Source organism: Diaporthe amygdali (assembly GCF_026229845.1).
Source record: "Diaporthe amygdali strain CAA958 chromosome Unknown NODE_5_length_1802954_cov_64_987939, whole genome shotgun sequence".
Classification (NCBI taxonomy): Eukaryota; Fungi; Ascomycota; class Sordariomycetes; order Diaporthales; family Diaporthaceae; genus Diaporthe; species Diaporthe amygdali.
Window position 1 is genome coordinate 883,650 of NW_026517025.1, and position 15,065 is coordinate 898,714.

Consider the following 15,065-nt stretch of genomic DNA (forward strand, 5'->3'; position numbering starts at 1 on the left):
ATAATGTAATTGGCTAACGAATCAAGACAGCCTGTGCCGAGGACTCCAGATTAAGACACTTGCCCTTCACATAACCCACACCAATCCTCTCGTAGATCTTACTTCCTCCTTTTGCACTCACTGGCCCCGTAGACGCTTTGATGACCAGGGCAAAATGAGTCGTCTCCCTGACCGTATCTTTCTTGATTTCCCTGCCTACAACCACGCACATCAGATCTTCAACCCCCATAGTGATCATGCCTGGGCTATCATACACAATCAAAACTCCATCATGGGTCGCCAAACTTGCATCTCCCAATGTGAAGGTTGTCGCCCATGCTTTCAACTCCACAAACTCTTTTCCATCACCAGTATGCCATGTATCAGCGCTTCCAGGTGCCCACGGGCTCTTGATGGCGTCCGTGAACCAGTGAACTCCGCCAAGCGGCAGGTCCAGAAAGTCGATGCCACCGTCATATGCCATCCATGACCAGGTTGGCACTGAGAGGGATGGGATGCAGGGGATCTTCGCCAAAGACGGAAATTCTCGGCCGCGCTGCCACAGGAGACTGCGCTGGAAGAGGCTACGGCCATCGTCAAAGACCCCAAACCCGCCTTCTGCCTTGAGATCACGTATAAGCCGTTTCTCGAGCCCGGCGATAGCAATCGGTCTGTCTGAGATGCGCGTAAATTTGAGGCGCGTATATTGTCGGTAGAGTTCCTCGTAGAGTCGGATCTTTACTCCGCGTGTGGTCGCATCATTGGACAGCTTGGACGGGAAGTTGGGATCGCCGAGGAAGGAGGCTAATTTACTTTGACGTAGGGAGATCAGTCAGTCACAAGATTTGTGTTTGTGGACTAGAGGAGAATGAATTGCAGGCTTACTTGTCCATTTTTGTCAATGTCTCGCACCTGACACCCTTCCCACATTCCCAGTATGTTTGGCAGTTGGTGAAGTAGATCGTTCGCCGCGCCAGTGCCCTCTCTTGTAGCACCCACCCGCGCTGGCTCAGCGGTGCTTGGAGTACATCCTTGTTGAAGTCGTCTATGAAACGGCCCACATACAGTGCAGGAAGTCCTACGGGCTCGAAGGTCAAGAATTCGCGCTGTGAGTTTCGCCGATTAAGGAAGCCATCATTTTGCCCACACGCACTGCTCGCCGCAATCACACAGAATGCGGAGCTGAACACGTCTTCCATACGCTTGGCTTCCTGGTCGAAATCCCCGCCTTCGCCCTGAATGATGCAAATTGAGTCGATCCAAAGGTATTCCAGTCCGAGCTCTCGAGTAGTAATGACTGCGTCCCGAAAAGTAGCCGGCAGCTGTTCGTAGTCGATGCCTTTCCGATAGCCCTCCACATTGCCCAAGGTAGTGCGAAAATATGGCCCCTGACCCCAAGGGTGCGACAATGCAACGTAGTCTAAGACATCCTCTGGTTGGGTGTCATAGAGGACGATGGCGAAAGGACCCTGAGCACTCAGATGGATGAGCCTCGTCGGCAAGGATCCGAGCTTCTGAGCCCGACATTCAGGATGTTCAGCATCGCAGTCATTCAGAAACTGCCGAAGGATATCGAATTGTGTCTGGCTCGCACTTTCGGGGAGCTTTGGGCATCCGATCTGGATGTGACTTGCGTTGTTTATCTGTGACTCTGCGAGGTGGCTGTCAGGAGCTCGTCAACAAATACTTTTATCTGCGAAACGGTTTGACTCACCCGGACCTCTACATATAGACATGACAGGCGGGTAAGCATCATTCAGCGTCAGAATAGATTGATCGCGGTCGAATCGAACTTCTGGAAACTCCTTCCGATCCAAATGCTTGCAGACTTCATATCTCATTCTGCAAAAGTCACATGTGTGTAGACTATCTTCAAGTATGTCCCAGCGGTCGACAATTCTGAAGTGCGGTTTCCAAAACTCCAGCTGTCGGCACTTGGCACAAAGACCAGGCGAGATTTTGTCTTTGGGGAAACTTAGCGCATTAGTGGCTGTTTCAACCACTTTTGCGGCAAAGTTATTGTCGACGGTGAATTCCCAAATGTTGTTCAGCTGATTGCTTGAAATCAGTCTCTACTGTCCGAAATGAAATCGAGTCTTCATGGCAGAACAAACCTGGACCTGTGAGAGCCTTAGCATCGCAAATTTATGGAACCTGAAAACTATTTTTACTCACAACCTTGTGATTAAGGTCCGTCAGATTCCAATCACCCTGCTTGTGGTTACCAGGACATATTTACGTTCTAGAAAACAGAAAATGTCATTAGCCAGTGCTGCCAGCATGAAAATAGCGGCGAGGAGCTTACACGCTATCGAGATACTTCGGGTCAGTGTATAACATTCGTAGTTCAACAGCAAGCCTGGGGAACCACTGACATACTATGATCCAATGGAATGTCAATGTTGACATATTAAATCGAAAGGGGCCTCGATTTAGTAAGCCCACTTACTTCCTGCTCGGATCCATGGACGACTCGTCAGCAGCGACGCAACAATTGGATAACACTTCATTGTGGCCTCACGGTCCAGGGACGTACAGTCTGCGAACGCCAGAAAGAATTAGCTGTCGATGGCGATTCGGTACGGTGTCAATCGATAGGTTGACATATCAAGACTTAACCTACTTGCAAGCTTCCTGTCAGCATTTGCACATCGAGGGACGAGCTGTCGGTTGTAAGTAATCCCCCGCTACCTCCAAAAGAGTGCTTCCAAGCTACAGCCAGGGAATTCTGGCTATCGGGCACTGGAGTGGCTGCCTGCGTTGTGTGAAAAATCGGTACACCATGCCAAGCCTTACCTTTCAGCCAGTATGTCGACCTCTCATTTCCCTTGCGAATAATGTTGTCTAGAGCCGCCTTTAGTGACGCGGCATCGGCGCGCCTCGGAACCTGTCTGTTAGTCATTCCATAGCCGGCCATTCCTTCTCCGACACGCTCTGATCCCAAATTTACAACCAGCAGTCTCGTTCTGACAACCCTGAGAAGGTCGCCCAAGGCAGTCGTCCCGTCTTCGCATTCGGGATGCCAAGAGAGCCTTTCCATCATGTTACGCACTGCTGCGTGTACCCTGAACGGTGCCACTCTGTTCCGATTTTCACTCTCGAAGTAGTGACATTCTGACCCGAAATCATTGACGATCCCCTTGTTGAACTTGTCAAGTCCCCTGGGTCCATCAACCAACCAGACGATGAACTCCAGGATGATGCAGCCAATGGACCAAATGTCGTATCTTCGTGGCCATGGCGCATCCTCGTCTTTGGCCTCTGGAGGCTCATATCTCCATGTAGTAAACATGCTGCAGTTGTTTCGCGTCAGTTAATGCATTTGACAGGCGCGCAATTATGGTAAGCAAGGTGATAAATGCGAAAAAGGACCTAGAAATGTCCCATATTTGTGAAAACTTCTACAGCTATTCCAACACTGAACAAATCAACAAGTCAAGGAAAACTTACGTGACTGTTGCTACATCTCGCAACCGGGTTGCCATAGTGTGGTTTTTGCTCAAGCCCATGTCGCAGATCTTGAGTGTGCCCACATCGAGATTCGAAGAACCATTTTGACCAGGAGTGTTGACTCGAAGGATGTTCTCTGGCTTCATGTCTCCATGCCTGTAATTCATGGAGTGCATCTTATCTAATGCATCGGCAAGTCCATGAAGCTGAAGGATCACATCTCTAACCAGGACGCGGGTGAGAATGGGATCATTTGTGGTCCAAAACTCCCGTAAATTCCCCCCGTCTGCCCACTCGAACATGAGATACCGCTCATGACCTCTCGTGAAAGCTGTCATGAACTTGATGATGTTCGAGCTATTGAACTGAGAGATATCTTTGTGTGCACTGACTTCTCTCACCCACGCTTCTACAAGTGTGCGCTGCTTTGCTTTGTCTTCGCTGTATGAACGGTGCAGTTTCTTGATGGCAACGGGGGCCTTCCGACCATCAGTAATTCAAATGTCAGCTTATGTGTACTGAAGACATGAGAGTAGAAAGAAGACTGAGAAGGCTTACATGGACAGCGCTTCTCAAATGATTAGGATGGATGGTGACCTGATACACCTCACCAAACGTTCCGGCATCCCCGCGCTGGTTCACCCGCAAGAATGGAAACACATGTTTGCTGTGTAGCGCCAATTCGCCTTGTCCATTCAGTTTGAAGACTGGCGCTAGAAACTTCCACTGGTACAAACAGAAACTTCGCACTCGAAGGATGTCCCACGGCCATTGGAAATCGTTTCCGGTGAAGAAGAATCGTTGGTGATTATCTTCAAGGACAGGTAGTCTGGTATCATCAAGTCCGAGGTTTTTGAATTGAGCGAAAGCTTGTCGAATTTCTTCCTTGTTAAGACCACAGCAAAGCACAATCGCAAATATTGTCTTGCTCTCCTGGGAGATGAAGTCCACAAGTCTACCGAACCTTTTTTGGTCGTCTTGTTGATCTTCAATGGAAGGAAAGACTCTCACCGCTTCTAATTTCCTCGATATTGTCTCCGGTGTGATGATGCTTTTCACACAACCATCGGGGCAGAATTCTTCGGGGTCGAAAGCGCTGTTCACCAATTTCCTTAACAAGCGATTGGTCAGATCTTCACCATTGGTACCATTGACAAAACTCATTTTCCCAGAATTGATGTTCGATACGCTGTGTGGCTAAGTTTCGGTGGAGCTATGGGAAAGATGTGTGGGTCCCATTCTGCCTCGCGAGCCAGAAGTGGATTTAATAAGGGACTGGGGGCAGACTATTTCCCCAGCAGAGCCGCATGGATCAATTGAATCCCGCTACTGCAGCGCTGCGGAAAAACACGCAGCTCGCTATCATCTCGATGAAGTCCTGATAGGTCATCCAATCTTTGAGAAGTGTGGATGAATGCCATCTGCACGGGCGCAAGGGTCTAGATGCACCACCGCTTACGGACCTTCCACACCCCTTTCTTAACGAGTGTGTGCTGATTTGTCTATCATTGGAGAATAATTGCAACAGCCAGCCTGCCTTACATCTTGTCTTCCCCATTGGTGGTCCATCCAGGAAGGCCAACAAGTGTGGTTACCAGCAGTCATCCAGATCACACCATCCTAATCCATCCGGGATAGGTTTTTTCACCGATGTTGTATGCATGCAAGTATGGTGTCATGTTGGGAAACCTCTGTTCGGCCCGCGCGCAAGTTCAACGAGGCTGGCAGCGATTTACCCGTTCAATGATAGTGTGGGTGAGAGCATGAAGTCTTGTTTCTCATGCCCCGCAGACGGAAATCTTTCAAGCGAAGCATGCTCTTCCTTCTTCTCGCACACCTTCAGATGTAGATTCTCGGCTCTGTCCCATTTTTGAGATCTGGGTCTTGAAACTCCCATTCGTAGGAAACAGTCATCTCGGGTGCTGTACCCGGCTGTGCTTACTGCGTCTGAATGTCGATTAGCCAATGTCCATCCAGTATGGCATCCTAGCATGCCAGTCTTCTGGCGTTCATATCAGACAGTCCGGTGGAATCCACCACGATGAGGGTCTTGTGAACCTGTATGAAGTTGAGTTGTCCGCAAGAATTCGCTCTGGTGCTGCACTGTAAGTAGGCCCGCAGGATGAGGTGGCGTCTGTGAACTGAACTGGGCCGGGGTCGACGCAACTTGAGCCCGAGACAGCCAACGCTCCGATGGGGGCAGTTGCTTATATAATACCAACTTGCCACCTTGCCTATATTGATAGACGCTATACCAGCATAGTACTAGATTGAAACCAATTGCACCTTGCCACGCGACTGCACCCGTATGTCGGCAGGGCACACTAAACGCGACAGGTCAAATCTGAAATTGCTTTTGGGATGGCTCCTTGATGAGTCTGGGCCAATAGTTGCTATGTCAACTTGGTGAGGTTGCGCAAAACCACTTCATCCGCACGCCTTTTCATGAGCTGAGCATGCCTTGTAGAGTGTAAAAACGACAAAAAGATTGCAGCTCACCATATTCACAAGTCAGTCACCGAAGCAACAGTCAGATCTGGTGGTGAGCTGACAGCAGTCAGCCCGCAACTCAGCCTGCAATTAGTCTGTATCACCTGTAGGGGCGAGAATTCGCCTTGTGCACCACTCAGCCCCTAAATAATAGGCTGAGAATGAAATTACCTTAGCTGTCCATGCCTGCATCTGCCAATGGATAAAGCCGCGCCTCCTGCGCCTCCAAAAGTGAAGAAAGCTTTTCGATTCATTTTCTTCTCTTTTCCCTCCCAGGCGTTTCCCTCTTCACTCCTTTTCCTTTCCTTTCTCTTTGCCTCTTTGCTTCAGCATTTTTGCACTGTAAATAATCTCGAACCTCATCATTTTTTATTTTGTAAAGCACGATATAGAAAGAGAAACACAGTCACAAACGAAGTCGCCACCTGTTTCCTTTTCTACCCAATTCTTAAATTGAACACAACATGGGCTTGGAGCTGAGCGCAAAGATGGCTAGGCATCCATCGGTGGCGGTTGTTGACACGAAGTGTTTGGATTCCGGAGATCAGACTGATTCTGGGCGGCTTATGAATGCACAATCTAACGAAGAATGTGGTGTCACAATCACAAAATCCGACACGAACGACCTAAGGAATCACAGCGGCTCCGATGGTTCGGTTATTCCGTTTCCGTTCGATGAAGATGAACAGAACGTCATCGGCCAATCACCACACGACATGCCCGATCGCTCAACAAGGTCTCTACAGGATGAACTCTTCTCGGAGCTAATACCAACACATCATGAGAAGCAAGGTTTTTTCGCCAAGGACCAACTGCCCAAGATTTTGACTGAACACCGGGTCCGACATGAGCTTACCACTCACTTCAAGAACTCCTTCAGCGAAAAAACCATTGCCTCATACGCGAAGAAATTAAGTCAGGATACCACTACTCATCGAGACCAAAGCTTATGCCATGACGGCCAAGTCAATAGCAGATCATTCATAAAAGTTCTTGCCATTCTCATCATCATACAGAAGACCAAGGACATTCTCAAAATTTTGGAGGATGGTGTGAGCGACTCTGACTTGCCATTAATCAAGGTTCCTCGACCCAGAGACGAGAAGCTGTTCGATCTCAGGCTCAGTAGAGAACCCGCCACGGTTTTGAGGGGCTTTCAGAGTTGGGACCAGCTCAGTATCCGAAATTTTGAAGAATGGCAGTGGACGACTTTACCTCTTGTGTTCTCCCGGTCTAAAGGGCATAGAGAGGTCACGCATCATTTGCTTCAAGACCAGATCATTCTGCCGTTCGTCAAGACCAACCTGGGGAATGAACCGCACATATCCCATAAGACAGCGCTTGAAGGCGGCTTTGCTAGCGTCTTCAAGGTCGCCATCCACCCTCAGCACCACAACTTCCATAAATCACCAGACAAATCCAACGCTTCATGTTTCGCAATCAAGGGTCTGCACTCTCAGAACCGAACAGCCTTCAAAAAAGAGGTAGAGATGCTCAACAAATTCAGCGGCAATAAGCATGAGCATCTTATATCTCTCCTGGCTACGTATGAACAATGTGACCGCTTCTTCCTGGTCTTCGATTGGGCCGAGGCGGATTTGCAAGGATATTGGACAAGAATCAACCCCTCGCCCTCGTTCGATAGGAACTCAGTCCTATGGTTGGCAAAACAATGCAAGGGGATCGCGAGCGGCATAACGAAGATCCACGAGCATGTTTCCACCTACTTAAAGTCAGATCCAAACCCGGCGGGAAACCACAACGTTGTATTTGGACATCATGGTGACATCAAGCCGGAGAATGTTCTGTATTTCGCCGGACCGGACCAGGCTGATGCCAGTGTCGGGGGAACGCTCAAATTGTCCGACTTTGGCCTTGCAGAATTCAGCATCCATCAAACGAAGTCCATGACACCAAGAGGCAAATGGGGTGTGTCGCTGGGCTATCGTGCGCCAGAGGTCGATCTCAAGCAAGGCGCAGCCATAGGACGTTCATACGACATATGGACGTTGGGGTGCCTCTATCTTGAATTCATCACCTGGATGCTCGGAGGTAGTCAGTTGCTTGACGAATTCCTGCTAGCAAGGACGGCTCGCGATGTTATGTGGCATGACATCGAGACCCACACCTTTTTTGAGTTGGAGATTGAAGAGAGAACGGGCGAGAAAAGAGCGATCATTAAACCAGTGGTGGAACAGGTGAGCTTGAATTTCTCGATCAGAAGCACCTGGAAACTTACTGACATCAAGTCAGTTCATCAAGAAACTACATTCACACCAAAACTGTTCCGAATTCATCCATGAATTTTTGTCCATGGTTGAGCATGACCTTCTAGTAGTGAAGAAGAACGATCAACAGCAGATCGATCGAGTCAGCATACAGCAGGTCTACCAGGAGTTTTCACGCATGCTCAAAAGGTGTGAGAGTGATCAGGAATATGCCATCAAATCGTCTTCCGGGTCACAGGGCTAATGAGTAACCCATTTGCATGGCTGGGCGTTTCCTAGAATTAATGATTGTTAGAAGGATTTCAGGTATTTCCATGACTCTCAACTATGGGAGTAGGCCCCCTATTGCATGTCATTTCTATACAATTCTTGAGCTATTCCTTGGTGATGAACTTTCACACGCATATGTATTAAAATATTGTTTCGCTGACGGGTTATTTATTAATTCACCTTAAAGATTCGAATCGCTTGACCGACCAATCGACCGTGGGACTATCTTTGGTGGTATTAACAAAGCCGTAGTGACTGTGCACAAAAACATGAAACCTGTCTATTCTGCTCACCAGTTACGCTGGGTCGGTGGAAGGTGTCTTTGATAGACATAGTACAAACCTGAGCATATATTCATACGTAGGGGCTTGGACGAGACACGCTCCTGCAGATGTTAATGAGAGTCCCGTGATAATGATCAAACACTCACGCAGATATGGTAAATCCAAATGAACTAGAAGAAATATGTCATTTAGTTGTAGTCAGGGGTGAAATCAGCATGACTTAGGAATAAAAATTTGATAACGGTCCGATAGTCTTTGGAGATCCCGCGTATTTCGTCGAATGCTCAATTTCTGGTCCTCGGCATATCAACGCCGATATCATACAAGACTCTTTTAATTCTAAAATGTTAGCGATGCTCCGAGCTAGCTTCTAGGAAAATGTTTGCTCGGGGGCAAGGCTCAGTTTGGCAATTGGCGGGGAAACTGTCGGGGAGGGAAGAACGCAAGGAGGTGTATGAAAGTCTGATGAAGCTCATTGAATTGGACCTGTGAGATTCTGTCTCTCACATGCCGTGTTCAAGCGCCAACAAACTTCCGCTGGCTAACGGGCATCTTGCACTCGACCATGCGCGATGGGCCTCCTACATCATGAGCTGATCACCCCAAGACGTCAGGGGTCAAGAGATCTGGCTGATATGAAAGAACTGTAGATCATCTATCTTTGAATCATCTTGTGACCCTTCCTAGAGTAGCGCCCAGCCATAGTTTCATCAGTCTAATAGCCGTATGCGAATTAGTGATTCTTCTCACCATGAAGCCGACAGGAATAAGTCGCACCGCGGAAACAGGCGACGATGTATTCCATCATTTACTCGGCCACATGGCCACTCAGCATCTAGACCTTTTGGCCGGGTTTCAGGACCAGGATGGTCCAGACCTGGCGGCAATCGTTGCCATAAGTGTCGTTGTATCGTCCGTCAAGCGAGTCCAATCCCTGGAGAACAAGGTCCCAGAACAGGCGATAGCCATCGGTTCCTCTGAAACTATCAAAAAAGATCTGGAAACTCGAGTCAGGAACGCTCACGATGCTCTCAAAACGCTGGCTACTCACCGCGGGTGTCGGAACAGCACCTGCACCGAGACATTCTCACTATATTGAGCAAGACGGGAACACGTACAACTTGAGATGTTCAAAATATCGTTGCCGCCATTGACGACGGTGATCCAAAACTAGAACCTCAGAAGGCACGTGGAAGGTTTACTTTGTTCATACGTATCCGAGTACGAGCTTGAGTTCGCGTATCCGTCTCACCTCCACAGTATCTTGGGAGTGAATAAACAAAAGATTAGGGGGGACTATAGACTGACCTCCCTTGGGATAAGCTCTTATGTAGTACCTCTCTATCAAATGACCTTCTCTTTGTATGCGAAGGCAAGTAAGCCACAAGGGTGTCCACAGTGACGTTTTCACTGTGTTTTATCAAGTGCGACGGTGTTGTTTTAATGATGTCAGAACATTTACCCCATTATTCGAAAGGTGGTCTCTCCATGAAAGTTGGTTGTTGGTGTCTGTCTATGATCCAGTCGGGCACTACTACATAAGAACATGCTCACATGCCAAGCATCGAAACATCAGCTCTCAGACGAACTTTTCTTGTTAATAAATCGTTGGTCAGAGTGCAGAAATCTCGTGAGATTCGGAAAGGAATCGATAGGTTGGAATACAAAACGCCATTCTGCACATTAAACCCCGCTACAGAGCAGCTCTCAAACGCTCTGGCCACCCGATGCATACGTGCCCTTTCCGCATGCTGGCCCAACCCCTGCCTACGCCCAAGAAGCTCGCACGCGGCAGCCCCAGTGGTAGTCTGGAGCGAAAACTCTGGTTCACGAGCTGGACTCTGAAGTCTTGTGTCCTACACAACTGCTACCCAAGAGCGTTTGGCAAACATGACAAAAGGGTCAATTTCTTACAACGTTTGATGGAGAGCTCCCAGTCACAAGGGCACAGAAGTCATGATGGGTCATTTGACAATTTGAAGCTTGTATTCAACCTATACTGCGGTCCACCGTGTGGACTTCGAATCCCGGTACATTCGCTTCGGGTTCAGTGCCATTTGCGCCTCGTGATCGTTGTGCTTAATCTCTCGTGGGTCCTTCCCAAGTGCGTAAAGTCCAGTTCCCATAACGCCAGCAGCACCTCCAAACGCCCTATTCGGAAAGAGATTATCAGTCTGATGTTCCGTTGCTCATGGTTATGTCATGGTGATACGATGTCTCTGCTCTGAGAAGGTATGGAGAGCTGGGAGTGGTTTGGCACGTACAGTGGAAGACCGCCTAGGCCGATTGTTGAAGTATATGCGTAAAAGGGCAGATCTGAGTAGCACCTCTTCGCGGAAGTGGCGGTGTTCTGTGGTCGACTCAGGACCCTGCCGGAGGATGCTGTGACGCGGCGGCTGCAGAGGGAGAGACCAGCTCGGAAGGCAGACATTTTGGTGTATTTTGTGTTGTATTATGCGGATGGTGGTTCGTGATATAGCGGTGATCAGTTATTGGCGCAGCCAAAGTTGTTGTTGAGTTGGGTATATGTTGAATACGAGTCGTGAATGAGTTGAGAGTGGCTGAATCAAGAATTGGACGAAGGAGAGGGATATCTGTTCGTTGATATAGTTTGAAGCCGTCTCGATTCTAGATCACTTTCCAGTCCTGATGGCCCCATCCCCTCCCCAATCAGACAGTCGATTAAGTTTCCGCGATGTTCATGGACCATCTGGACTTTTGCTGGCGTAGATGCATTGTAACACCAAGTCGAATCAGGTATGGGTCGATCGATGTGGTTCTCGACAGTTCGCCTGATCAGTGCGCCAAGGATCATACGTCAATCGATATGCTTGTTTCACATGCAACATATGACCCAGCTCAACCTCTCAATTCCAGGGTTGTGCAATGTGGAGGCGCTCGATGCAATAACCCGCGAACAAAACCCCGACCCGTAGATACCACGACGCGTTGAAACTGTCACGGCCGGTCCAGACTCATACGAGCGTCGCATGCTTTATGGGTGCATCTCTCGATTCGGTTACATGCCGCCTGGGCCGTCCCGTTCCCGCTTACATTCCACTGCCGGGGCTCGTCAGAGAAGCTCCGGAATTCCGGAACGAGTCCAATGAGAGTGCACCTTATGGGCTGCTGTGTCTATTTCCATCAGGCCATGGGTATGCACAAGTGGGTCGTGCACCGGGCAGCGACTTGGCTACTGCAAGACGTACTTGTCTGTCACCAAAGCGAGACGGCAACGGATAGCGCCCCCACGAGGCTGGCTGTGTCCATTGGTCGACTAGGTGGGACAGATAGCCTAGGGCGAGGTTGTGCAATGGCAAATATGGAGGCTTGAGATTGTGCAACAAGCTGCTGGCTGTTCGCCATGAGGAACTGCCCATTATGGGGTGACGTCCATGAGTTCATGCCTTCATCTGTATCAGCTTCTGGTGCAAGCTTGCAGCCAATAGAAAGCGGTCTTGAAGAGGACAGATTGAAGATAGAAAAGACGTGATGATTCATCGTTGCTACTAACAGTACCACTCCCTCCCTTAGGCTGGCTGGCAGGCTGGGCACGACTGACTCGGAAAGCTTTCTCGAAGATGGTTGACCGATCTCAGTCAAGGTTCACTCGTAAGCAGATCCAAGGTTATTGAGGTGATCGTGAAGCACCTTCGCTAACTGTGACAGTGACATCCGAAGTGACCTTAATACCCCTCTCGTGGTGGCTGTCCTCATCCGACTCCTGTCTTCCTGCAGTCGCAAGCGTCGTGAGGCGGATCTCGTCGTCCTCCCTAGGCCTCAGCACCAGCTTGCCCTCGATAACCGTCTGCAGACGACTCCTGTCAAGCCCCCTGTAATCGCTCGACCGCGGCCTGTTCGTCCTTTCGGCGTGCTCCCCCGGGTTAGCCTTCTCCATTAGCCAGTAGTATAGTGGCATGACATTAGCCATGCAGGTCGAGACAATGCCGATCGCGGGTTCCACCGACACCCAGAGCCCGACTGGCCCCATGGCCCACGTGTGGTCGTGTGCAAAAGCAAACATCAGCATATAGTAGATACGGATCATGCCGGCAGCACAAGCACTGTGTCAAACGTTGTCAGTCGAACTGTGCGGCCAGTTGGAAATCAAGATATGAGACCTACAAAATTCCAAGCAGCATAAGTGCACAGACAATTATCTTTTTCCGCGCCGACATATGTAACTTCAGCACCTGCCGAATAGGTAACACCAGCAAGAAGACATCAAGCGAGACGTTGAAGATGGAAAACGCGACGAAGAAGCTGCCCAAGTCGATGCAAGTGCCTTCTGAATGCCCATCGTATCGTGTCCAGAAGAATTCCATGGGCTGGCAGGCAGCAAGAATGACCACTATGAAGGTCACAGCCAAGGCGACAGTCAGGAATGACGCGAAGTATATGCATAGTCGAAAGGCTTTGTTTGTCGTTGAGAAGACCCGTACGTATAGTAGTATGATCGACGCCTTGATGAACATGGCTGCTAAAGTATAAATGATACCCAAAGCAAACAGGTCCTGTACAATTGACCTATCAGTTATGCTTCGCGGGGGTGGAACCCTTTGGAGGGTGGACAGTTCTGACCATTGATGTCTCTACTACTTGTTCTGTTTTCAAAGCCCAGACATGCCTTCCAGCTCCGGCCGCAGTCACTATTCGTGTATATCTGTTAGTCACTTGCAGCTAATTGAATGGGTAGCAGGACATGAAAACATACTTTCAACCGTCATGACACAGGTCCCAATCGACAGGATCAAAGCAACAATGATGAGATAGTCGTCTGCTCGCAACCCTGCATCTTGGACAAGCCTCGAGCCCAGCCGGAGGATTACGGATAATGTCGCAACGGCAACCAAGACTATGACCCCGATGTCCGTCCCCGGCATATGCACCTCGGAGAGGTCGATGCCGGGCGGCGGCTGGCCGAATTGGTCGATGACAGCGGCATCGATTGTCATGGCCAAGTCATCGGACGGTCCAACAAGACGCAATCAATCGATGGAGAAAACAAGCATCGAAGATCAGGAACCCGGAGCGGCGAGAGGGCCATACGGCGGTCAGGGAACCTTTAATGCGATTTTCTCACTCAGTGATCGCCCGGACTGCTCCTGGAACCCCGGCAAACGCCCAGGAACGGCGGCCCATCATAGCGGACCCGAATTTGAGGCTCGCCAACCAGAGTCCCAAGAATAGGCGGGCTGTAAGATCGGCTTTCAGGAGCGGGACAGCCCGGGCGAGTCATGACAGCGGCAACAATCTCCATCCCCGGCCACCAGGAAGATCTTTCGTGATGGCGATCGCAGAGATCGGGAGCGCAATGGATTGGCGAAGATCATCAGATTTGCCAGTGACTGGTTGTGAATCGCTGTTGCTGATGGAAGATAAGTAGAGGAGCCTTTGATGGTGAGGCTACAGACTCAGCCTTGAGTGAATGGTGGTTAGGTTCCCCCTGAGTGAGTACACGGCACGCTCGCAATCGCGTAACAGCATTAGATTGCGCAAGAAGCGTGTGGGGCCGAGGGAACGCCAGGCAGCCCTGAGCGGTGCGCCGCTTAGCCGTCAAACGCAACGCGTTACGAGGGCGATGGAAGGGGGTAGATAACGGATTTAGCACGGACTCTACACTGGGTCCCAGATCGATTACCTGGGTCGAACTGGAGGATCACCCGGTATCAGGGACAATAACAGGGTCAACAAAGCTAGCTAAAGGCATGTCTGAAGAAAGATGTCGTATCGCGCGCTGCCGAGTTGTTCGAATATCCACAGGCAAGTTGTTGCATTCTTGACATTCATAATCTAGAACTTCGATGGAGGAGGCTCTGCGCATATGTTACCCATGGAAAGCTTATATTGAGTTCTTTTACGAAAGGCTGAGATGTCATTCACTTTTGATGTGTCTATTTTCCTTGGCTCTTGATCGGAAGATGCCGAGCTAGGACATCGGTTGTTCTCAATCCGATTCATGCACGCGAATAGCGAGATTGGTCGTCCGTCTTCGCCACGAGGTCCGGACTTGCCTATAACGTCTTTCCGGCACGGCGTTATTCCCGTCGGATTACAACAAAGGGGATGAACTGACGGGTCCTGTCATTTTGACACCAAGGCTAGAGGCGAGGAATTTTCTACGCTTGTAGAATTAGCATTCCATTCATAGTTGGCAACAATCGCCGGCGCTAAAGAATTCAGTGTAACTACTGTACATGACATGCATGGTGGTGGATCTGCAATGACTCAATAGACCGAGTTGTGTTGAAAGGAATCTCGCCCTCGTCTCAACCGTCAAGCTGCCCCTGGTTTCGGTTTTATTTCTGCCTCCTGCCTAGGTCGGCCCGTTGGAGCCCCATAGAGAGGGCCTTACGGAACGACA

General features: G+C 49.6%; 5 protein-coding genes across 5 annotated transcripts; 2 read left to right on the forward strand and 3 right to left on the reverse strand.

The window, feature by feature from the left end:
• Window positions 1-13: 13 nt before the first annotated feature.
• Window positions 14-4,593, reverse strand: J7T55_015422 (uncharacterized protein; the record flags this gene model as incomplete). Its single annotated transcript, XM_053139656.1, has 9 exons — window positions 14-791; window positions 865-1,630; window positions 1,694-2,030; window positions 2,094-2,099; window positions 2,205-2,221; window positions 2,429-2,518; window positions 2,776-3,272; window positions 3,430-3,908; window positions 3,988-4,593. 9 exons carry the CDS (start codon window positions 4,591-4,593, stop codon window positions 14-16), a joined length of 3,576 nt encoding a protein of 1,191 aa, XP_052997147.1.
• Window positions 4,594-6,383: 1,790 nt separating this feature from the next.
• On the forward strand, window positions 6,384-8,391 carry J7T55_015423 (protein kinase; the record flags this gene model as incomplete). The annotated part of the gene is made up of 2 exons (XM_053139657.1): window positions 6,384-8,117; window positions 8,173-8,391. 2 exons carry the CDS (start codon window positions 6,384-6,386, stop codon window positions 8,389-8,391), a joined length of 1,953 nt encoding a protein of 650 aa, XP_052997148.1.
• A 1,061-nt stretch (window positions 8,392-9,452) lies between these two features.
• Window positions 9,453-9,800, forward strand: J7T55_015424 (uncharacterized protein; the record flags this gene model as incomplete). Its single annotated transcript, XM_053139658.1, has 1 exon — window positions 9,453-9,800. The coding sequence occupies one exon, from the start codon at window positions 9,453-9,455 to the stop codon at window positions 9,798-9,800; it is 348 nt and encodes a 115-aa protein (XP_052997149.1).
• An 895-nt stretch (window positions 9,801-10,695) lies between these two features.
• Window positions 10,696-11,132, reverse strand: J7T55_015425 (uncharacterized protein; the record flags this gene model as incomplete). Its single annotated transcript, XM_053139659.1, has 2 exons — window positions 10,696-10,852; window positions 10,966-11,132. 2 exons carry the CDS (start codon window positions 11,130-11,132, stop codon window positions 10,696-10,698), a joined length of 324 nt encoding a protein of 107 aa, XP_052997150.1.
• Window positions 11,133-11,676: 544 nt separating this feature from the next.
• On the reverse strand, window positions 11,677-13,656 carry J7T55_015426 (uncharacterized protein; the record flags this gene model as incomplete). The annotated part of the gene is made up of 7 exons (XM_053139660.1): window positions 11,677-11,694; window positions 11,756-11,830; window positions 11,911-12,056; window positions 12,353-12,765; window positions 12,827-13,215; window positions 13,283-13,350; window positions 13,416-13,656. The coding sequence occupies 7 exons, from the start codon at window positions 13,654-13,656 to the stop codon at window positions 11,677-11,679; spliced, it is 1,350 nt and encodes a 449-aa protein (XP_052997151.1).
• Window positions 13,657-15,065: the final 1,409 nt, after the last annotated feature.